Source organism: Rhea pennata, chromosome 2, assembly GCF_028389875.1.
Source record: "Rhea pennata isolate bPtePen1 chromosome 2, bPtePen1.pri, whole genome shotgun sequence".
Lineage (NCBI taxonomy): Eukaryota > Metazoa > Chordata > Aves > Rheiformes > Rheidae > Rhea > Rhea pennata.
Genome location: NC_084664.1, coordinates 19,070,054 through 19,095,766, shown reverse-complemented (window position 1 = coordinate 19,095,766; position 25,713 = coordinate 19,070,054). Strand labels below are relative to the sequence as shown.

Genomic DNA, 25,713 nt, shown 5'->3' with positions numbered 1-25,713 from the left:
ATTTCTTCAGTGATCTTTCTCTCTCTGGAAAAAAAAATGTCACTTAACTATTTTTTTGTGTGTGGATGGATCAAGTGTGAAGCATAGGCTTTCCTTTATATTGACATGATGGGGTACCTGTGTGTAAGTACCTATTCATCTGTTTACAAGCTCTAGATACCTGATACCACATTCACTGTTACTCTAGAAAAAGCAGATAGACTTAATCCGCCCCCCACCTTAGGAAGGCAATGCACTTTGTAAGAGCTTGACCTCTTTCTTATCTTCACAATATAGTTTTCATATCACAATAAAAATCATCAGTCTGGAACAGAACAGTTTGACTGGATGACTCAGTAGAGCCATAAAATGATAGATACTAGGAATAAAAGGTAAACAAGCCATGCGAGGTCATTGCTGCCAAAGGAGGACCCTTCACCTGTTGCTTTTGCTGTTTAAGCAGTCAGCTAATAGTGGGGCTATTAATAAATATAAAATAAATAGTGAGGCTAATAAATGGGCTTTGCTATGTTATGTCTGATCTTAGGACAGATTATTGATACAAGGTGGAGGTTTAGTACGATCTTACTTATTTGCAAAGATTACACACTAAATCCCAGGGTGTACTTTTTGGGGTAGCAACCATGTGCTTTGCTTGCACAGTTTCCAAACTGGTGATTCCAGGCAGTCGTGTGAACTGGTATTCTCTGTTCCTCTGCTTCAGATCCCCTTGCAACATTAGTTCTCTTCCTGTCTGCTTCCCTCAGTGCTCGACTCTCATAATGCTTGCAACCGATCCACCCTCTTGTCCATTTGGGTGGATCCAGGCCCAAGAACCTCCCCTTAAGACCGTATAGCTTAATTATCCCCACTCTTGGTAGAGCTGCTGGCTGACTTGGAAGTTATCTGCAGTGGTCTCCAAGCAGTTCATTCAGGCTGAATTGTGTCTTCTGTTTACTCTGTAAAAAGGATGGCTATTACATATCTGCTTTAATGCCGTCTGTAGCTGTCCACAGGTCAAGAATTTGCTTAAAGGCATCCATTAATGTCTTCCAGCAAAGCAGGTGTAGCACAGCTCTGTGTTCTGTCTGATCCGCCTGTAAACAAAGCTGATCACATTTCTCTGGAAAGGATGGCTTGATTATCCAAGAAGAGCACAGAAAAGTAGATTGCATGTGCTGAATGGTTTTAGCTGGAAGAGGAGCTGAAAGGGGAGGAGGAGGATGGTTAAGTTTTCTTTTCTGCCTTAGATCAGAGCTCATACCTCTCAAATAGTGTCCTAACCACCTCAGTTGCAGGCATTCTGAGGGGTAGACAGGACAGGGGGAGGAGTCTTTTTGTGGAATTGCTTTACTTTATACTCATAAATAAATACTAATTTGTTGAGGAACTGGAATGCAGGGCTACATCTATTTTCATAAATTAAGTAGTGTCAGAGAACGTTCCTGGGCACTAGAACTCCATCTTCCATCCTGTTCCATCTCTTACCTCCCAGTGAGATGTCTCTGTCATTTGCTCATTAGCTATTTCAATCCAATCTCTAGATATAGAATGATGCATAAAAGGGGACTGAGTATTGTCTGCACAGCGTGCAGGGCAGGGGTTTGAACCAGGAACTCACAGTTATGTTCATGAAGAGTCATTAGACTGCACATTCTCTAAGGCAGTTTGATCTCATGCCTTTATATTGCAGCAGTGCAACTAGTATGATAAACTTAGATAGCAGAAGAGTCAGAAGTAAGAGAAGGAGAACAACACTCTGGACTGGTGGGTGGGTGTGCTCTTTGGAGGGGAAACTCCTGGGCACCTCTCTGTGCTTTACTGCATGTTCAATAATACAAAGTAAATCAGAGGTAAATGAGCACATCTCCCCCAGCACCTGGAGGTGATGAGCAATGCAGATTTGGACTCAGCTCCATATAGGAAGATAAGGGAATTTCAACTCTGTACCTCATATTCTTATTGAGTACCTTTATGCTACAACCTAAAAGATTTTAAACACTGCAAATTTAACCTAACATTCTATATAGCTGCTCAGAAAAATAAAATAAAAAAAAAGGTGCAGGTTTGGTTACATACAAGCTTCATTTTCAAGAGAATAGTATTGTTGGTGGTGGTAGACATGTATTTTGTGAAAAAAAGATGAGAAAATTGAAGTGTGGTTTGATCTAAATTGGATGGGGGTTGATTGCTGTACTGCAAAACGTTGCTTTTTTCACCCTACTTACATCAATAATGTAAAAACAGCCCACCACACTCCCTTAAAAAAGCTATTTCACAGTCAGCATTCAATGATCTAGTACTGGAAAAAAATGTAATGGATCTAGGCTTACTATGTCCAGAAAAAGTTCGCATATTGGCTTTCAGTAGAATCACCAGGAATTGACTTTAGAGAGCCAAAATATAACGAAAAGCTGACAGTAATTCTCAGATGGCTTATATGATTTCTCTTACTCTTATAAGAGTAAGAGAAATTTGCTTCATAAACATGTGCAATGAGATTTTTCTCAAAGGGCAAACTGTAGCTGTGAAAAGATTGTTTTCTAGTCAAGTATGAAAAGGATTTCTTTTCCTTCCCTTCAAAGAAGTTCAGTATTGATCAGCATTCACAACATGGAGGAAGAAAGCCTTTGCTGAGATTGAATTTTAGCGTTCCAACAATCCTTTTCTAAAAATGAGGATTTATGGGTACTGTCCTGGAACAATAGTACTGTGAGTGATAAACAGAGAGGGAAATTATCTGACTCACTTCTGCATACTCTGTCCATGCTTCCTGAAGTCTTGGGGAATCTGCTTCAAACATAAAATACTTAGCATCTGTAAAGGAAGAGCAGAACATCTATCAAACATGGAAAGATCAAAAACTGTGACTCCCTATGGAGTAACAGTTGGGAGGGAAACAGCTGAATAATGTTGAACGTACTCAGATCTCTGACTTCACCTAATGCACACTGTGAAGGTTGTGTTTGCAGTCAAATGGCGATTCGGTGATTCATATTTATGGATGTAGAAAAGCTTTTGTGCTTCTGCCTTAACAGACACTCACTGATCTATTATTTTTTGAGAGGCAGTGCCAGTTACTTCTGCCTATTCTTAGACAAATAAGAACATTCATATTAATCTGGAGTGTGATTTTATTTTTTATTGTTGAAAATGCAGGCCTGGCCATGGTATGACTTGGGACATACATAGCTTAGGTGTTTCATATGCTGAAAATCTTTGGGAGCTGACAAGGATATTTAAAAATTCAACTTAAAATATTGAAGTTAACTCAACCTCAGCAATAATCTGTCCATTCATGGATGTCAAGAATATTCACTGGAAATGCCATGCTCAAGAATCAGGAACTGATTTGTGAGGACAAAATCATTGAATCTGTTTCACTTCTTCATTTTGAAAGCCTTCTTACCAAATCTCTAAAACAGCCTTTAAACTTTAATCCTTCCACTTCTAAAGATCTGGGTACATGAAAACTCCTGCAATAACCTTTCCTCCCTGACCAACCTTAGCAGGTTAGCAGCGTTAAGGAAAACTCACTGAGTGGGGAGGGGAGGAAGAAATTTTCCTCCAGTTGCTTGACTAAATCCACAGCCACTGTGACAATGTAATGGCTGGAATAGCCCCCATGGGCTCTTTTTCCTACAGGAAAACACCAGGAGAGGATTAGATCCTACTGGCAGATCAGATCATCTTGTGCTGTCAGCATCAAAAAGAAATACCCTGTGCTACATGAAGAGTCAAACTGTTCCCTCCTCCCAAGGTGACTTTCCCAAATTTTGGTTGCTGTTATGCTCCCAGCAGGACCCTTATTTGCTGTAGCAGATGGTGATGGGTAGAAAAGAATGCAGGTGACATTCTATGAACAGTGGGAATAAAGGTATCCTTAGAGCAAGCACAAGTATTAAGTTGAATGTTATGTGTTCAGTACTTGTTACATGATGGATGTGCCTGATATATGATGCAGCTTTTCTTAGGATGGTTCTGTCCCTGCTACATATGATAGGCGTCCCTCAACGAGAAAAGCATATGGTTGCCTCTAAATGTGTTAGGAGCCAGTTTATTAGCAAAATGCCCTCTGCAGTTATTTCTACAAGGAGTAGGGTGTTGTCTCAGAAGTGTCACACTCAATAGGAAGAATATCAAAAAAGTGCTCTTTTTCTTCTCTGGAAATGTTATGGCTGGGGATGAGTAGACAGACAGCATCAAAAGGAAATGAAATCTCAGACACATGGTTGCTGATTTATGAAAATAACCTTCCCTTTTCCAAAGATAGATATCTTTCACTGGGAGCTTGAAGGTACAAAATAGCCTGACAAAACAGCATGTGAATGTGTGTCTCTAACATAAATATAGCTAATATTTTCTTGCTGTGTAGCAATCTCTGGGCAGCTATCAGTTACATTTAAATACAATGAATGTGAAAGTAATAATATTTCAAATGTCACTCTTGTACATACTTTCTTGTACATACATTCAGAAAAGAATGTTGATAAGGGTTTTTTAATAATCTGATAGTGAAATAAAATGAAAATCTAATTCCTGTGACATAGTTACTGCTCTTTTTAATTCTACACTGTCTGAATTTTCCAGGGTTTTGAAGGTATTCCTGTCCCGAACTGCTCAGCGTATTCCATATATGACAGGTGGACGAGTGATGAGGATGCTGGCTGTAATTCTCCTGATAGTCTTTTGGTTTCTCGTCGGCTGGACTTCTGCAATAACCCAAAATTTGAAGAGAAACATTCCACTCATTGGCCAAGGGCAAACATCTGACCACCTGATCTTCAATATGTGCCTCATAGACCGCTGGGATTACATGATGGCCATTGGTATGTTCATTTTCTAGTTTATCCTTTAATTGTTAAAATAAAGCTTAGCTGATTTTTACTTTCTTTATTTTTCTTCTTTTAAAATACCTTAGTTTTGTCAGTCTGCATAACATCACTTGAAAAGCATCTAGAGGAATGAAGTATTGGTATACATATTTTTAAATGAGATAGGAATTAAAACATGATCAAAGTATTTTGAAAATTTTATGACTTTCAAAGGTTTGTAACTTTGATTGTAACAACAGTATTACTGGTGCTCAAGAAGTATGATCTTTGAAGGCAGAAGGTATCTAGCATCTACACTATTAAAGTGAGAACCTGTGGCTAGAATAAGGGCCTTTTGCTTCTACACCACAGAACTGGATAGATCTCTCTGATGTGGGAAGAAAAAGAACTTGCAAGACCACTTTCCTAACTGTAGAGAAATTAGTATGCAAGTAAGGGGAATATGACATGCACATCAAACTTTCCAGCTTTGTGTATTTGCTATATGCGCTCTCAATGCTTAGGATAGACAGGAGCTAAAAAATGACAGCCTGCAGAATTCTCTCTCTTTGAAGAGGAAAAATAGCACATTTTTTGTTCCTTTGTAACAAATGGTGTATTGCCCATGCCAGAGTTCAGTTATACCTGTACCATGTGCCCTGCTGATGTCTGGGCTGCTTCAGTGCTCCCTCAGCTAGACCTGCTGTTTCTAGCACAGCAGAAATGTGCCCCTCAGTCTGGTTCCAGGAACATCTCAAATACATCAGTGTTTCAAAGCCTGAAATAAATACTTACCTTTCTGCACTTTCCCTACTTCCCCATCAACCTCCCATCGACAGAGCTCTGCTGCTGAGGATTAGGGAGAGGCAGTCGTGGCTCTTCCACCTGAGAGTGAAGACAAGATGGATAGGAGCAGCCTGTAGATTTTAGCAGTGTTTTCTCCAAGAGTGGTATACAGAAGGCCTGTGTATGTATGGTATCATGCAACATTTTTAAAGCGTAAACAAGTTTTTACTTTTACCAAGGACTTTCCTGCCACGGGAAGAGATGGCTCAAAGCTACTCTGTTCCTTCTCTTGTCCCTGTGCTCTGATCTCTGAGGTGGTTGGGCACACTAGTACCGAATTTGTCAATGCTCTAGCTGGCAAAGTACACAGAGAGGAGTATAAATGAGTACATTTAGAAAAGTGCCTGGACCTGGGCCCTTGTGCAGGGGAGTGGAGGGGAGATACTGGTAAGATATAAGTATGTTTTGCAGTAATGGACTTGGTTATCCCTAAAGAAGTCATAAAGATTAATAACAAAAAGGAATTAAATGCGGAACACTTGTTGATGTCGTCTGCACTGATCTGTTTGCCTGAAAATTCTATTGCTTTTCATAGCCTGTACAACAGTGTAGTATTATTAAAATTTTTATACAGGTGGTTGTTGCATAATGACAAACAAATATTTTTATTCTCTTGGTCTTATAGCTATAGTAGCAAACTGATCAACAACTCAGATTATAATATCTAAATATGATCAGTAGTCCCCTTTCAATGAGGAAATGATTTAAGTTGCTTGCTGCACAAACTCTCACACACTAAAATGTTGTGTGTAAGAGAGTTTGTGTGTACGCATGTATATGTACTGTAAGATTTTTATTGTTACTAGCAGCCCCAAAAGCTTAAAACTGGTTGGATCTACTTCCAAAATCGGATACTTCATCTCAGAGGTGTGTCGGAAGAAATACACATAAAGCTTCTGCATTTATTCCTATCATTGACTGGGAGCATCCTTGCAAAAGAATCTGTATTATTAATCAGTTAATAGATAGATTATGTTATTTGATTTAAAATACTAAAATAAAAATGCAGGATGTTGATTTATAAAAGGTATCTTATTTAGTTCAGTTACAGTTGGGCACGTTTTTTTATATAGCACTAGTGAATATTTTATAATATAATATGTCAAATGGAGCCTGATGCTAGAATACCTCGCTATTTCACTCTGCTGTCAAGGTTTTACTGAAATGTGCACAGGGAATTTTCAAGGTCGCAGATTAGTGAAGTGAGAATTAACAAGACTGTTAGAAAGCCGTAAAGAGATGAAGCCTTTATGCTAACAGAGATTATTGGAGTTAGGATTTATGAAGCATTTTCCATACTAATCATGTTATTTAGGCTTTGTCTCAAGAGACTTTTATTAAAGTGAATGTTTTGTATTTACATTTCCATTAAGTTTAAGAGGATACTCTAGCAGGGACTTAGACATTAAAGTTGTCTCCATTTCTGATATTCCCTCTGTATTCTTTGATATGGTGATGAGAAAAATCAGCATTCAGTAAATCTCACGTTTTCTGTGTAACCTTATGTAAGATCATATGCATTTTCATATGCATTACTTGCCACAGCCAGATTTCTGATTTCAAATTAAAAAAAAAAAAAAAAAAAAAGTGTATGGTACCTAAGGATTCACAGTATTACGAATCAAACATTTATTGTTCATCCTGAGGGCAAAATCCTATGAATGAAACATGTATCACCACAGGATTTAAAAGAACTTCCCAAAAACTGGGAAAACAAAGCAGAGTAGTAAGTTTAATGAGCAAAACCCGTGGCAGGAAAGAAGGACAGGCACATGCATGTAAAAACACAAATAAAAAACATGGGTGAAATGTTGGCTGTTTTAAAGTGGGTGGATATTTCTGACTTCAGACAGGCCAAGGTTGCATCCAATGGGAATAGCATTTGTACTGTAGTTGTTAATAATTCCCACATGTGCACTGTGTGTGTTTTTCAGTGTTCTATTTAAACCCGAAGTGAACTAAACATATCTAGGTAGCTAGGTGTTTTCCCTAGCACCTGCTTGATTCCCAGCTGGCATGAGCTGTACTACTCCAGCACAGCTGGCCCGAGCTGCTGTAAAGGCACACTAATTGGTAGTTCATATTTTTGGTCCTGTTACCAAGAGAATTTCAAACAAAAGCTATATCGTGATTATTGAATGCCCTCAGCCAGAAAAAGGAACAAAGTAAGTGTTTCAGTCTGTGTTCCCGAAAGAACTCTCTCCCACTGTTCATTTGTTAATATTTAAGCTATATAATCTTTGCATCTAAAGATTATATGAGTTGCCAAAACAAGCTCTGATAGATTGACAATTAAGAATGTCTGTATAGTTTGAGTTAGGGCATTGTACTACAGTCCTAAAAGGCCCTTTATTAAATTTTCTACATTCAGCAAATGAGTGATTGTTTTTTATTATCCACATTTGATGAATCGCCCTGTGCAATATTTGGGGTATGTTGTTCAGAGCCTGCAATGAATAAAGAATTGCTAATTTCTACATGGGCATTTTTAAGCTGGGTTCTCCCTAGCACTGATGTACAAAGATTAAAGCCAAAATTTTCAACAGTAGCTATCCATTTTGGTTGCCTTTCTTGAGACATACAGGAACTGATTTTTCAGAGTATTTAGAAATGTTTATAGCCTCTTCTGTGTTGAAAGCATAATCAGGATGTACTTGTTAACATTCAGCACTTAAACAGATTCTGGCTTCAGTTCTCACATTAGATACTCAGAAATGTACTATGTAAAAATAGTGATCACTTGTGAAAAGCTTGATCTAACCAGTGTGACCAGGATTATATAAAAATGTTTGCAGTAGAAATAGGAAAAGAATCTTATTTTTACAGAGCAGCATTCAACTGCTTTCACTTCAAGATTGCCCCTTTTCGCCTTATAACCCACTCCGTTCCCCCACATACACCTCTTTCATGGCCCACATCAACAATGATGGCTTAGGTACATATCTAAAAGATACAGTAAATCTGGAAATGGTTTATGGACGAGCGAGGAAGGTGATGAGTGGTACAGAACGTCTCCTCTGTGAGAAGAGACTAAACGAAGTGGGACAATTCACTCATCTCAGAACTGTTTCTCCCCATCTAATTTAAAATAGAACGTGCTCAAGGATGGTGGTGAAGGGAACTTCTCAGAAAAACATATTTTTTTACAGTGGGCAGTCATAAGTTTCTGTCTCCTTTTCTCTAAAACAGCAGAACTCTGCTAGCTGAAAATAAAGAGCACCCCAAGGAAAAAACCTAGTATAGAAAATTTTACCAAAATGATTAAGCCTTAACTGAAAACAAGATCATATAATGGAAAGTATCAGGCAGCCTTAAGTTCTTCTCCCACCCTCAGATACAACAGATAATGATTTTGGAGCATTCATATAGCCACTAAATAAAGCAATTCGCTGGACACACTGAAAAAGCAAAATGACTCAAATACATATTCAAATTAGAAATTTTAGATGTTTAGCTCTTGAAGTCATTAGCTACCTCTTTAGATCTGTAAACCGTTACGTTAAGATAAGAACATACTTAGGAAAATGCTCACATCCTTAAGAAAAAATAAGCAGGTTTCAAAAATCCGTATTTCAGTGTCTTGTTTTACTTGTACTCATAATTTAACAAATGATGAAATCCTCAACAATAAAAATGGAGTCATATTATGTTAATAATGTTATTTGTCACACACACAGAATATGTATACACATAAATATATGGAATATTCATATATATATGTGAATATATATATGTGTGTGTAATAGCTGAACGAATATTCTGGGGTCAAAGCAGAGTTTTCTTAATGAGTTGACTATCTATATACATTCTGAGAAAGGGAGATTCTTGAATGATGGATACCATCATGTATGTGTGATTTTGGTGGTCCCAAATCTTTATACATCATAATTGTAGTTAGCTACAACCCTCCTTTATTCGATCCTTTTGGGTTACATTATTCCCTGTAGCAATGTTGCTCCTTCTTGACACTTGCAACATCCCAGGTGAAATCCCATAGCCTTTGTTTAGGCACCATTGCTATGAAGCATTACCTGTAATAAAACTACATCCCCCCCCATGCAACCCCCAGGAGTAGCTGGCTTTGGTGGAGGTCGGAAGCTGCCCTAATTTCCATTTGTCTTTGCAGGACTGCTGGGCTGGGCTGCCTGGGAAGGTCTTCAGAATTCCCTTCTGCAATCCACTTCTTGTACTGCTCCAAGTCTTTCCAGTCCTTCAACTAATTTTGATACTGACATTTGTTTACATTGTCTTTTACTAGGCATTTACTGTGCTGTGTAAGGGCTAAGAAAGAAGGAAAGTACAAAAATGAGAGGAATTCCAGGAAAGTGTAAACTTGAGCTTGGGCATCCGTTTCATGCAGGGAGACTCCTGTGCAAGGGGCATGTTACTCATATTCAAATTGGTGAATATATCTTCATTGCCCGCTAAAAAACATCTGTAAGTCACCCTTGAGCCCAGGGGTGCAGAGACTGCAAGGGTTCGTGTGTCCCTGGCATTAATCTGACCAGATCCACAAGGTAGCCTCGGGGCTGCTCGGGAGACAGAGCATACTGTGCCCTGCAGCAGCCCAGAGGCCCCTGCTCTTCTTTCAGAGTTGTACAGCCACAAACAGTGTAAATCTTGGTAAAGAAGTATGTCAGAATTTAGCTCCATTAGTTGTTATTTCATGCAGTGTACCATGAACTCTGTTGCTATGCCTGAGTAATTAAAATGTTGCTGAGATAATGTTGTTGTTGATAAGAGATAAGATGATAAGAGGGACAGATAAACCTCTGGTAATTTAAAATTTCTTAAGAATAACTCCGAACTAAAGATTTAGACATGTAATCGTGGTTTCTTGAAATTTATGAAAATCCTTTTCAGCCTAAGAAGAAAGCTTCTACTATGACATGGTGCAGCTCTCCAGGTGGGAGACTGAACTCAGTGAGGCAGAAAGAGTCTGTATTGGTTGGCAATAGAAAAGCAATCTAGGACATGATTTTTTTTCTATTTTAAAATGGTGTTCTCTGAGCTCCAGAAATCAATTTGAGTGAATAAATAGATGGATCAGCCATGCTCCCAGATCCAAAGAGCGGTTCATTTCAATAAAGGGAATTTAAAATATAGGCAGTAGTCTGATAAAAAAAAATGTAAGGGAGAAGTGGATGAGTTGTAGCCTGGCTACTTAATTAGAGCTATAATCTGTAATTGTGTTCAGTATCTGATAAAAAAATGACAATAACTGTTAAAATAATACTCTTTGTTTTGCAAACAGTGCAAATTTCAGAATTCTAAGTGAGCTTATTCTACATCATAGTTAAAAATGATTCTCTCCCTTCTTGCAAAAATGTAGTGAAAGCAGTGTCAGCACACAAAGTATTTCACTACCTCTGGAAAGCAGAAGCCTATTCTTCTTCTAGTGTTTTCTAAGAAAATGGGCAAGGTCATATAAAGGACATTATACATAGTCGTAAAAATTGGCTTTAAACCTGCAGGGCTGTCTTCTGCTTGGAGGCGGCATTTGGACAAGGGACTGCAATGTGAGTAGGGATCATGGCTCATGGGAGCTCCTTTCAGCAGCTGTAGCCGCAGCCATCCTATCTAGAGGCTTGCCTGAAAAAGCATGAGAGAAAGACATTTCTGGCAGGATAGGAGGGTGGAGAATAAGAAATGACAGTCTAAAATAACTCACTTTCTCCTCCAGACCAAGGAGGATAGGAAGCTCACAGTTTAGAATTTAAGCAGTTCACAAATAAAAGTGAATTTACTTCCAGTGTCATCCTGCAGTGACAAAGTGGCATTATCCTCATTTTACACAGCTGGGGCTGAGGCACAATAAGATTAGGGTTATATGGTCCATTTAATCAGAATACCCATTTTGCAATGCTTTTGGCTCAGTTACAGAGCTTAGTCAAATCTATATATAACGTTATATGTGTTCCCACTGGCTACAAATACAGCCCTGTGTGCTTCGTTCTGCTGCAAATCACAGCAAAAATTTCTAGATGAGTACCCAGATTGCAAGGAAAACATGCTCTGTGATCTCCTCTCTGAAGCTTGGCTTGAGCAGTGACTTTTCCATTTGCACAGGGGCTCATGTGCACTTCTGTTCGATCAAAAAAGGTATAGAAATGCGTAGGACAGATAATGAACAGGCAAGTAGAACCGAGCCAGAATTTACTGCTGCCAGGGGTCTGGACAGGCAGCACTGGGTGTCTTTGCAATCGTCTTGTTGTGCAAGGCATGGCCTTGGACGCTGAAGGATGTCACTGAGAATATCCCTGGTAAACCTGTGCCTTGTACTGGCTTTAAATATGAAAGAATTCCCAGATCTTCAGAAAGATCAATTTGATTAAATAAATAAAACCAACCATGAGTCTGTCCTTCCTTACAGAACAAATATATATCACGTACTGTGAACATATTGCTGTCCTTCATTGTCAAAATGTGCAGAGGCGCATACAAATCCCAGGTTAGCAGAAATAATGCACCTCTGTTGCACTGGGCATGAGTTTCGTCCAGTGCATTGAAGGTTATATATTACGTTTTTATCTCTTATCTTCCATTTATATCTATACCCACTTATGCCTTTCAAACACTTTTTAATTTGCTTATGCTCTTACCTGTCCCAGATTTGCACCTGAAATCTGAATTTCTGTTTTGGTCAGTTATAAAATAGCTACTGCAAATTTTTTAGGAGCTTTTTATGCCTGATTTTTTGACCTCATATTTCTTTCCAGCTGTCTATTGACAGCTCTTTCTTTTAGTAGTTTTCCCCATTTTTCAGAAAAGGAAGAGAACATGCAGGTTCTCTCTTGTGCTTAAAATTAAAAGGAGATAATTTTCAAGCCTTATGATAAAATCATATTTGAAGGAGAGAGATCATATATTTTGAGATTTGAGTTTGCTCTTGACAGGTTTGCGGTATACTAAGATAGTCCTTTAGTTTTCAAGAAATCACTCATCTACACCAGGCTTGTAGTGAAGAATTCTTTAGCAAGCCAAGAATAAATTTCATATCAGATCTCACAAATTTTAATCATTAAAGATTGTTTGAGGCAAGACAGTCATTAGAGCGTACAGTGAATAGGACTAGTAAGACCCCAGAGATGTATTATATTAAAGAAATATGCTCCATGATGGCCAAATGGCTTCCTTATTTTTATTCAATTTTTTATTTATTCGTTTTAGTTAGTTATGTCTGCGTTTTTCAACAGTATAATAAATACATAAATATGTCACCTTATTTTATATCAAGAAAGGAAAAAGGACACAGAAAAATAATACAGTGAAATTGTTAACATCTGCAGGTTGTCATTACAAATTACACTGCAAGTCTGAAATTAACTGTATGAACTTGATTTTCCCCCTCAAGCACAGCTTCCATATGATACATTTAAGTTGTGTAATTAGTGCTTTAGATAATAAATTGGTTTTCAAACAGTATGTTTTGTTTATTATTGCTACTGGAATTATTGTAATGCTGGGTTAGCAATTATAGGGCCCCTTTTATTTTACCATTTGTTTTAAAAACTACTTCCTATTTGTACAAGACATCACACTAATTATTATCTGTAGACAGAGATGCCACCTCTGCTCTAAATGTAAAGCTTTTATAAAAGGGTTGTGTATTAAAAAATGCAAACTACTGTTATGCTCCAGTATATCAATACTTTGAAGTTCACTCTTGTCGTCTTAGGAACTCCTTGTAACTATGCTCGTGAAACTGAAAACTGTGATATTTTGGGAATTGACCTGGTCTGTAGGTCAAATGCTACCTTCATTCTTACTTAGGCCAGCTCACTGAAACTGGTCTTTATTCTTGTAAATGTGTCTTTTTCACTTTTGGTTGCATTCTGAGATACCTTCAAAGGTTGTATTCAATCTGAATACAAAAGGTTTCATTCTTGTATAACTTCAAAGTTACAGCAGATTTTTTTCTGGTGAAAATAAGCAAAACTTGGCCCACTTTAAGTCAGGAGACCTTCTTTAAGCAGAGAGACCTTCAAAACATGGAGTTTTATACTTCATATATTTTCATGCCTTTAAAGCCTAACTTTCTCAAACTCTCAACATAACCTTTCTCAGCACTTCTAACTTAAAACTTCTATCAGTAAAAGACTTTGGATGCTTCTCACTCAGTTATGGTAGAGAAAGAAAAGTAGACCACAGGCAGTTTTGTGCACTGTGCCTGTTATTTGGCAATTAGCTACTTAGACAATTAGCTCTTAATATCACCTTACTCAACTCCATTGCTAGTATCCTTTTCTACTGTGGGGGACTTAGGTGAAAGGCAAAATAAGAGGAAATAGGATGAGCAGCATGTTCTAGGGAATCCCTGCTGAGCTGTGCTGATAACCCAGGTTTCCATAGAGCACAGGACAATAAAATCCACTGGTGTGGTTGTAGCAACCTCATTTTTTGACTATATTTTCTCCTTTCCAATTTCTTCTAAATCAATACAGAGCAATTAGAGCAATGGATTTCAGAGCTTTGAAAAGCAATACCTTTAAGTGCTGTGATTTTGCATATGCAAGACAAGTGTGCTTAAAGAGAGAAAAACAAACCACCATAATTTGCGAAGGTGTCTTTAATCATACTTCACTGGAGCAAAATGTGTATTCCGTTGCTCAGAGAAGACTTCAGGAGGAAGGTGACTTGGCAGCTCCTTCCTATGTAGGTTTTTTTTAAGAAGCTAAAGTAATAGACTTTACTGATAGCATAGCTAATTATGCAGTAATAAAATGAAAGTGGTGCCCAGTTTGCTCAAGCAGTGAGTGTATAGGGAGTCTGTGAAAGATATACCCACATACGTCCTTTTATAAAAAACAAGCTCAAAACCAAGCTGGACACAATCTCAGAAGATTTATACTATGTTTTTTTCATATTGACTCTCAGTGAGGTCACAAATCAAGCTATCACTTAGTCTAAAAGTTTATTATTGCTGGAACTTTAGTGAGGAAGGACATAAAAAATAGCAGCATGTGTGAGTTGTACCTTTACAAATGTGTTTCTGTAGATAGCTAAACTACTGGGTTTGTGTTGGATATGTTATAGTAAAAATAATGGGTTTAGGGCTAGGCATTCTACTTTTGATACAATAAGGAATGTCCAAAGTGTTGTTCAAAATTCAAAATGAACTTTTGTCAGAGCACAAAGAAAACTTCATAACTGAAATCATTTTATCAAAGCTTGGTTCTTAATGATTTTAGCTGAGACCCATAGTAAAATTAGAAGCTTCAAAATATAATGGCAATGTATTTCTACAACAGTTACGGACTGTAAAAGAAGACCAGAGAGCCTGTTCTCCTGAGATATCCAGAGCAAATATTTTATTTCAGTCTGTTGCTAATAGGGGGCTTACAAACTTTTGTGTCCTTATCTAAACTAAACAGATAATGATTTGCTCACCACTCCTATGGGTTGATGTCACTGATTACCTGTTCTAGTTACAGCATAATAACATTTATTTGCAGAAAAAGTATGAAGAGAAGTCTGATTTTCCATTACAGTACCTTGACTGCATTTTTTACTGCAAATGTAATTTATTTCTATCATTACATATATTCAGTGATAATCTAAAATGCAATGACAAAGATAAATGTAAAAGTTAAAAAAAGAAAGAAGAAATTAATAAAGGACTTTCCTTTTGCTCAAACAGCTGTTTGAGTTATGCTAGGTTTCAGCTCACCTGTCAGAACACCTAAAATCGAGATACTAGGTGAGAGCACTCACCAGAGTGCTTTCAGTATTCAAGAGGAGAGAGAGCTCTGCTAGGGTGAGATGGTACCACCCTGCAAAACTGGCTATTGCTGTTCCTTGGTGCTAAAAGGATCACTCGCATCCACCAGACACCTGACTTCTAAACAGGTGTGGGTGAGTTAAATCCCATCCCTGCCGTTTTACTTTTCTCCCCCAAAGTGTATGAACTTGCTGGCAGCAGAACCGAATGTGCTGCGGGGTCACTAACGCAATAGCTGACGCGCATGGGGGACGCTGTGGTTGGTGGATTACTTGCAGAATTCAGCAAGGCAAAAGCGATGTGTGAGTACCAGGGGGGTCACAGTCAACTCCTGATGGTGTCCTCGAGCCGTACCAGTGTTGTGCGAGCCCAGTGTGCAATTGCACATTGGTGGACAGGCTCAAAAACTTCCAGGCATCGTCAACTCAAACTGCAAAGCAAGAGGCACCGGCACCAACTGTAGCCACAGCCACATGGCTAAGCAGTAGAGTTTTTTGGGAAAGGGAATATTTTTCAAGATGGATCTGAAATTATTTTGTTTGAATAACAACCAAAATGGTGTCATAGCAGACTGTCTCTTGGAATCTGAAGTCTGTGTACATGGTGCAGATGAGTTAGCTCTAACATGATAGTTGAAGCCAATCCTGATCCTTCACTTCTGCTCCTTTTTTCCTTTATTTATTTTGCTCATAACAGAGTAAAACATGTAATTTGTTACAATTACATTAGGCTTCAGTGGTGACTCATAAAATTATGGGCACCAGCAGAATTAACTATCATGAATAGAGGAATTTTTTCACCTAAAATAAATTGTTATATCTGAGTTATAAACCTTTGAAATTAAACTGTTGTCTTAAAACAGTGGTAGCTGCCTCTGTGACAAGAGGCAGAGGTACAGATTAAAAAAAATGTTAATTTTAAGTGATGCCAAGCTTTTGTAGTACTCATTTGAAAAATAAGCAAAGAATTATTAGACTTTGTCTTAAAGTTTTTTAACTGAAAAACTGAAAACCCATGAATGCAAAGGTTCCTCATTTGGAAAGAAAAGAAGTGTGGAAAAATTAAAACCAAATGTGTGATGTACAATGACAATATCCAAAAGTGTTTGAATGCCTATGTGTGTGTGTATATATATATATATATTTATGAGTATATACAGTCTTTATATCCATACTTACACGTACAGAAGATACTATAGTACTTCAAATTTCCTTTCTTTTTCACCTATAAAACTAATTGAGAATTATTTCTTTTTGTTCTTCTCGCAGCTGAATTTTTATTCCTCTTGTGGGGTGTTTATCTCTGCTATGCAGTGCGGACAGTCCCATCAGCATTTCATGAGCCACGTTATATGGCTGTTGCAGTTCACAATGAGCTCATTATCTCTGCTATATTCCATACAATTAGGCAAGTGATCTGTAGATCTAGTAATTAACTATTTATCTTTCAGGTTTCATACGGTGCAATTTAAAAGTGTAAATGGGATAAGATGCATAATGCAAGGACTCATAAATATTTAATTTTACAAATGAAAGAGTTACTAAACTTAAAACTGTTCCTATAGGACTCAAGAATATGTACAGTCAACTTGATAATCATATAATTGCTTTTTTTTCAGTATAGCTAGCTGATATGTACTTGGATCAAAGTTCAGTATATATGATAAATTAGATGTAGCAGAACTACTGTCTTGATTCATTTACATGCTGCTCATTGGTTTGTATCTCTAGAAAAATAACAGGTAAGAGTGTTAGTTTATGTGAACTTTTCCTGGTGTGTAACAGATTGGCAAGGTGCAGTTATATGATAAGATACAAGTTGTATGGTAAGATTGGTTCATGCATGAAGCATAGTGGTTTATATGCTGACATAAAATGCTATTATGCATATGATGCTGTAACAGTTATATAAGGCACATGTTCCTTACAAATTTTGTAATGAGCTTTGCATTTCAGACTTGTAAATTATTAGATTAGTAACTAATAAATAAGAGCTACATGCAAATTAGCGTATTTGCCTTTCCCACGGAGAACCCGGTAAAAATGAACTACTTGTAGAAAATCCAAAATAACAAGATAGCATGAATCTCAGTTCATGCTGTAAAGAGATTCTTATGACTTTCTTATGACATTCTTTGTCTTCTTATGTCATTCTGTTGTCTGACAGACTTTATCTACTCAGATTTTTTTAACATCTCTCCATTGACAGTCTTCAAATCCACTTCTCAGCTTCTGATCTTTCTTCAAGTTCACATTTCTTTCTGTCGCCTTCATGTTTTCTTCCATGATGCATCATCTTTTCCAAACAATCATCATCAAAGCAATCTCTCATCGCTGTTTCTTCTAGGTGCTCTTTTCCCTATCATTGTTAAGAAGTTCACTATACTTTTCAGGCTTGCAACTTTTTATTTCCTTCACCTTCTCCTAACCCTCTGTCTCACATCCATATGCTCTCAAAATCTGGGGTTTTATTCCTAACATAAAAACTGAACAAATAATTAAAAAAATGAATTTGGATTTGGAAAATGTTACATTATGGAAACCTTTTTATTTTCATTCCCAACTTACAGAGTAGATAAAAAAAAAATCAGTTATTACAGTTCTATAAGTTGTATATAACAACTAAGAAAGCCTTTCTATCAAAGGTTTTCCCTGTTAATATGCCTAAACGATATTTTGAGCTATGATAGAAGATAAAGTTCAATACATGAGAAGGTATTGTTTGTGCTGCAAGTTTAGTGATAGGACAGGATGAAAATAATCTTGGATTGTAGGGAGGAGAAAAAGGGGAAAATGTAACTTTTTATTTTCCTCTAATCCTGTGAGTTTTATTTTAAAAGCATATAGGAATTGAAGGAAAAGAAAGGACTCTTCCATCTTACGTAGGTTTGGTTTTACTACGTATCTGATCAGCTCAGTGGTTTGTTTGGTTTTATATAGTAGATATCCAGATTTTTTTTTACATTTTTATGAAATGTTCCTACACTGGACGAAGTTGACTGAACACAGAATTCTGGAGAGATTCCCTTTCTTCTCTGAATGCCTTCATTTAGAGCAAATATAATACAATCAGAAAAAGGAATCAGTACCTATCTTATCAAGCAGACCTAAGAGGACGAGGTCTTCCCGCTTATCCTAGCAAGGATAAAATTGTGCCTTCAGCCTAAGATCTACTGATTCTTTCCATCCTTCTTTTTACAAAATATATACATTTTGTATTGCTTATTGTTTTTTTCTCATATATGTGTTCATTTGCTGAAGAAATGTAATACAGTGTTTATGGATAGGAATGAACAGCCTATGTTGGAAATAGATGATCCCTTCTGAGATTATGTCCATTTCTGTATATATGATTCTTAACCCAATCTCTGTGAAGTTCACGTTTCTATGCTTCTGTCTTCCCTTCTAAATTCTGGATGTAACTGAAAGAGATGAAATGTAAGAATCATATTTATGTGACATATCTGAGTTGTTACGAAGTTGAAAGTACAGGAATTTTGAAAGACACCCGTGCTCATAAGGTAGCCATCCAGTGTGAAAACTCAAGAAGCTCCTAGGAGACTGATGTGAGCATTAAATCATGTCTTAAGGTGTTTGGGGTTTGTTTTTCTGTCAAATTATTACTCCCTTTTCAGAAACAGAGCATTCTTGATTATCTTCAGATCAATATAGCATTAAATTTGTACATTGCTTTTTCTTTCCTATGACTGAGAAAAACAAATTTGTGAGGCATAATCTCATTTGAATGGAAACCCCATCTCTGCTGGATCTGAATGATTATTACAAATAATGATATTTAACGTACAGGGATATGGCCTGGATATCTTAATCAGCCAATGTTTTGTGCATAAAACATAAATAAAAAGCCCCCCACAAAAGTTAACAGTTGCAGCTGTTAAGGGTTAGCAGATCCACACGACACCCAGAGTTGGCCACACGGACCTGTGCAGCTGTCTCTATAGGCACCATATAAACATGAACACAGACAGTCCAGTCTTGTTCCTCCTCTCCAGCTACAGCCATACTAAAATTTGGTATTTCTGATATCTTTACCTAGGTAGTCATGGCCTTAAATGCTATTAATAATATAGTTGCCTCGATACTGCCAACCTTCCAGGTTCTACTCCCCAGATGTCCCAAATATTCCCTTCAGTTACCCACAAAGTTTGACTGTCCTTCAAATAACTCCCCCTTAACCACCTGTGAAATCTTACCATTCATCACGGTGCTATCAGTAACTTTTGTTAGCTTCTCACTCTATTATTTGTTACATCCAGTGTTGTCCTAAGCCATCTTCAGCAGTTTCTCGTGTTTTGTTCAGTTAGCTAAGCTTCTGGCCAGGGCCTGCATGTCTTAACAGCAACATCTTTTTAAGAAAGAAAAATCTGTAGTATTTTGGTGTGTTCATGAAGGATTGCATCTATAAGGTAATAAACAAGAAATGATGACTGTATGATTATGACATATAAGCCAATATTTCATGTCAGACTCTTCCTGTTAACAAAAGCTTTTGCAAAATGTGCATCTGTGGACTTGGATAAGTTGGAAATGTCATTTCTTTTTGAATGATTTTTGTAAACCTGCAAGTTATAGGCCAGTGGTACATCCATTCATCCATTATGTTGCTTACCAATTATGTCTTTGGGAACTTGCTAAAGTGGATAAACCAAGCATGCCTTTGCTAGCTTAGCTGCAGTGCTTGTTCTACCACTCTTCTAGAAAGCTCAGCAAGGAATTGCTTCATTTAGGAGATTCAGTCACTCATTTACGAGCATTTGAAAAGCTCTTAGGCCCTGCAATATTGAGCTGGGAGCTCCTGCAATCAAGGCCATTTCTGTGTTCCACACTGAAATGTGTTTCAGTTCAGTTCTCTCTTCAATGTACCTGCGATCTATGGACATCCTGCATTTAAAAATGCACTGAAAATGATCTTAGTACATGAGCTTACTTAGTAACCTAAAATCATCAATTCAGACCTTTAATGAATGTTAACTCTCATAACTTAGTTCAAGCCAAAGAAGCTGTGACAATTTACGCCATCATAAAACAGCTTAGTAGACTGAGAATGCTTGAATAAGCAATATCCTTTCAGGTCCTTTTTTATACTTTGTTTTGCTTCGGATCTTCTTAACTTATTTTGAAACTGTGGTATATAGGTAAAGCATGTGGATATAATTTCTAGCCTGTATGAAAGCAGCACAAAACAAAAACAGTTGCATTTAGCTTTTCAATGAAAAGAATCCTAAGGAACGTTAAAAATGTTCAGTGTATTACATGGAGAAAAGGCAATAAATTGCCAACACTGAATTCTATTTTCAGATTCATACTTGCTTCAAGACTTCAGTCTGACTGGATGCTGATGCTGTTCTTCGCACACACACACTTGACTGTGACAGTTACTGTTGGGCTGCTTCTGATCCCTAAGGTATTCTATTTTCCTGTCTTTTTTTCTCTTGCCAAGACCAAGAAAGATAAATATTTGAGGGAGGACATGGGAAGACTGGGAGGGACCATTAAATAAAGCTGTAATGAGGAGCTTGGGCTCGCCATGAGAGAGGAGGTTGGGAGTTATCCCGGGTGATTGTTCCTGAGCAAAAGTGGAGACTCCTTTGCAAGCCAGAAGCATGGGATGTTCAGCACTCCTGGGGAAGAGGCAGAAAGACAAAACGCAGGGAGCAGAACAGAGCTTTGAGACCTACAGCCTGTTTCCCATCAGGCTCACTAAATGAAATTAAAATACGCCAGTCTCCCTGGCGTAGGAAAACCACAGGTAGCTTCTCCTGTCCTGAGTGCCACTCTACAGGATTTGAATGGAGCTTTCTTCTTCTGCAGTATCCTGACAAAAAGAATGGTTTGGTAATGGCTCTTGAAAAGACCAATTCTATGAGACAAAAGATCAAGAACCAAAGAGGATATTAAAGATGAAAAGTTACCCATGAAAGAAGAATGCTGTAGAGTTCAGTTAATACAATTCTCAATTTAGTGAAGCTGCTTTTCCTATCATTTGCCTGTGTCAGAACAGTGTGCTGATAACTGTCAAATATATATACATTAAATAGTCGCAACAGGAGGACACAGTGATACAGCCTTAACAATGAATAGCCTTGTTTTGTTTTTAATGATTTTTCTGGTCTTTAGCAATAGTTTTATTATTTTCTTTCTCACATCCATGTACTTTATTATATTTTCAGAGATACCGTTCTAGAAAGTTTGTTAACCTTTCTGAAGCTGACTCATAACAATGATTAACATTTCTATTTTTAGTTTATTATCTGTGTAACACAACACAGGCTTTTCTTGCAGAATTTTCTCTTGATCAGGGGATAAAGAGAAGATTCACAAAGTTTAGGTCCATTTATAGATAGATGTAAGGTCATGAGGCCAGATGACTATGTGTGCAACGATAACTGTGGATCAGTTAGTTAATATGAATTAAAAAATAGCTGACACAGCCTCCATCCAATTTTTGATACAAGCATTTGCTAGAACTTAGAAAAGAGAGATTAATTTGTCTCCTTTCTAATTTATCTCCTTTGGGTTTTTGCCATCTCATCTCTTCCTTGTTTTGGGTCAGAATCTAAAATGAAAGAATTGCTTTCTGCAAGATACGAAATATAAAATAAAGCCTTATGGTTTTAGCAGCCTAATTGGGAATACAGGCTGAATGCCTATTCCCATGTATTTTTAATACTAGTTTAATTTAAATGCAATTTAAAGAGGTTTAAATAAGCATCAAATTAAGTACAAGGAATTTTTCTAATGCAAATGTCTAAACCTTTTCAAGTCAAGCCATCATTAATAAGTTCCTTCCATACAATAATGATATTCTGTAAGACACTGCTTATGCCAGTGATGCCTGTAGCTAGCATTTTGGGTTAACACAAGTTGCAGGAAATCCGTAGAAGGATCATTGTCTCCCTAAAACTACTGATGTAAATTTTTACAGTTTACTGATGGCAACATCTTTTTTATGAATACTTATTGCAGTTTTCACACTCAAGCAATAACCCAAGAGATGATATAGCTACGGAAGCATATGAAGATGAGCTCGACATAGGTCGATCTGGATCCTATCTGAACAGCAGCATCAATTCAGCATGGAGTGAACATAGTTTGGATCCTGAAGACATTCGGGTACATGTAACTTTTAAATAGCATTTATTTTCAAGAACATATGCTTTTTCCTACCAGTTAACTCTGAATCACATCCATTTAACTTTTTTTCGCAAATACCAAATAAAACAGTTCAGCTTAGGTCATGTAATGATTGTGGTATCAGGTCCTGTAACATCTTTTAGAAAAAATTTACTAGTGTGAAGAGAATCTGCACTGCTAGTTATAGAAAAAGTCATTCAGGAGGCTAAGAGGAGAAGGGCACAGCAAAAGCTATTTATTAGTTTATATAGGCTCTTTGAATTAGCTTGAAGCATACAGTCTGGTGTCAGTGTGATTAGTCGTTTGTCATCACTTTATAACATATAACAAGGAAAAGAAACTTCATTCCTATCCTACATGATAAAAGGGCACTTCTGTCTGAAACTTTTCTGACGTGTGCTCCCAGAATAAAGCATAGCTGTAGAGTTCAGTAGGAAAACCTGCAGCATAGTGTTGCAATGAAATCTAAAACATGCGATATGAATGCATATTAATTGCTTTTGCATGCTGTATGCTATGCAGCCATGCAAGGCAACGGTTTTGTGCAATGATTTTAGGGTTGAATTTATTTTTAAATTGGGAAAAAAACTGGACCCAAGTTTATGGAGAAATGGCATATTCAAACTTTAGAAAAGACAATGAAAGAAGTTTAATACGATTTGTAATCGAATAGGTAATGCACTCATTCGGATGCTAGTTTGACTGGATTCACTCTGTGAATACTAGTTTTGCCATTCATTTTGCTTTGCAGGATGAGTTGAAGAAACTATATGCCCAGCTTGAAATCTATAAGAGAAAAAAGATGATTGCTAATAACCCACATCTCCAGAAGAAAAGGTGCTCTAAGAAGGGCTTGGGGAGGTCAATAATGAGACGTATTACAGAAATCCCCGAGACAGTCACGAGGCAGTGCTCCAGGGATGAGAAGGACCTGGTGGAGCACAGTGCTGTAAAGAACGCTGCTGCACTGAGGAAAAACCCACAGGATTCCACAAGTAATGTAAAGCCAAAGGAGGAGACTTTGAAAAACAGAGTATTTTCATTAAAAAAGTCCCACAGCACTTATGATCATGTTAGGGATCAAACAGAAGAGTCTAATAGCTTAACTAGAGAAAGCGCGGAAGTTATAACTGCTGAGAATTCACTTCTGGATTCCTTGAGTGAGAACAAATTGATCAAAAAAGCTACTGAAAAAGTTGAGGCTGTGTCCACTGAATCAGTCCCTTTAGTGTGCAAATCAGTAAGCGCACATAACTTAAGTGCAGATAAGAAGCCTCTGCATCCAAGAACATCTGTGTTACAAAAATCCCTCAGTGTTATTGCAAGTGCCAAGGAAAAGACTCTAGGACTAACAGGTAAAACGCAAAGTCTTGAAGAAAGCACTAAATCGTATAAATCTCAACAAAAGAGCAAGGAGACCAGCAAAAAACACTCAGTCTCTGATAAAGGGGAACATAAGGATTCTCACTGGAAGAACTCTACCCCCTCTGAGGAAACAAAGAAAACCCATAAATCTGGAATTATGAAACAACAAAGGGTTACCCAAACATCTGCAAATCCTGACACAGGCCCAGGTAAGTCTCTACACAAGGACAATTTTGACATAGGAGAAGTTTGTCCTTGGGAGATATATGACCAAACTCCTGGTCCTGTGCCTTCTGACTCTAAAGTTCAAAAACATGTGTCTATTGCCTCCTCAGAACCAGAGAAAAATCACCCTTCCCAGCCAAAGGGGAAATCTCATCATAAGCTGAAGACAGCTGAGGGATATCAACAATCAAATCAAAAGAGCTCAGAGAAGTTGGAGATGACCACTTGGGAGACACAAGAGCAGCAGGCTTTTGAAAATGAGAAAAAACAGTTGAATTCCAAGTCTCAGGTCACCCCTGGGTTGAAATGTGAGACTGTTAATAGATATTCCCCCACTGTTTGTGCTGGGGAGTATGAGGAACTATCCCAGAAAGCAACAGAAAAGGAAAACCTTAATAAGTTGGCAGAACAGAAAAAAAATATCTCATCTGAGGGAAATGTGCTTTCATCTGATTCCCATAAGCCAAGTAGTTACTTGCAGCAACCTTTAGCATCTCGAGCTGAAGTCTGCCCTTGGGAGTATGATACACCAGATTTACCAAATGCAGAAAGAAGTGTAGCTTTATCAAACACCTCTACTATAAGTGCAAATAAAACAGCAACACCTCGAAAATAAGAGGTTTTGGACTGAGGAGAGTAGCAACATTGAAAAGAAAGACAACAGGGAAGACAGAGGGGACTTAGGCCAAAAGGATCTGAAAATTCCTAAGGAGCATCACTTAAAACAAGAGAATCAGCACAACACTTAAGTAGGAAATAAGCAAAGTAAATTGTTATTGTTCTTATTGTTTATTTGTTGAGTGCCAACAGTGTGATTTGCGGTGTCCAGAATGTGGTCCCTGATGCAAGGAGTTTAATGTGTCAGTGAAAGAAACCTGCCTTTGTGAAGTCACTTCTCTTTTTAAAGAAAAGAAAAGATGATTACAAGTGCACATCACAGATCTTAACAGAAATACTTCTGAATGCCCACAACTGGCTTTAACTTGCCCTTGGGACTTTAAAGATCCAACAGAAGTAGGGCACAGAAAATGTCCTGATGGCAAAATGAGTATCAAAGAGCAGCTTATTATAATGACGACTTTTCACTTTCCATAGTTAATCTTGCTAGCGCTGCTAACTCAATGCATCCCCAAAATACATTTTATATGATTACTCTCATTTTCTTATTAATGTATGTTTAAGTAATTGTTGTGTCTCATATTAAAGCATTCTAGATTGTATAATTTTTGCAAATATCTTTGATGTTATGTGACACAACAACACATTTATGCACTCTGCAGATACTTTCTTCTTATTGCAACTTAAAATACCTGCTATAGGCTTTTTTTGTATATATAGAATTACAGTAATCTTTCACTGGCTATGGAAGCCATAACTTGTATGAGGAAATTCCTTTGGAATTGAGAGATTTTTTTTTTCTTTTCCTGTGATTTATATAATGATTTCTTTGTTCAGTTCTGTTATTTAAATTTAAAGTTTGGTACAGTATTATTCAGGGGGTTTATACAAGGTAAGTTGCTTGTTTTGCACTTCCATGTTAATGATCATACACTTTGTTAATAGCAGAAATCAAGTCGTCTTAGCTGCATAATTTGGTAAGTCTTACGAC

The 25,713-nt window shown here is 37.4% G+C and overlaps 1 protein-coding gene across 1 annotated transcript in view; it reads left to right on the top strand.

The window, feature by feature from the left end:
• Window positions 1–25,230, top strand: part of GPR158 (G protein-coupled receptor 158) — a 202,805-nt gene extending 177,575 nt beyond the window's left edge. Inside the window, exons 7-11 of the mRNA XM_062567691.1 lie at window positions 4,570–4,808; window positions 16,629–16,767; window positions 20,679–20,784; window positions 22,347–22,493; window positions 23,266–25,230. Coding sequence (XP_062423675.1) covers window positions 4,570–4,808; window positions 16,629–16,767; window positions 20,679–20,784; window positions 22,347–22,493; window positions 23,266–24,720 — 2,086 coding nt within the window. The 3' untranslated portion in view covers window positions 24,721–25,230. The remainder of the gene's footprint in view (window positions 1–4,569; window positions 4,809–16,628; window positions 16,768–20,678; window positions 20,785–22,346; window positions 22,494–23,265) is intronic.
• Window positions 25,231–25,713: the final 483 nt, after the last annotated feature.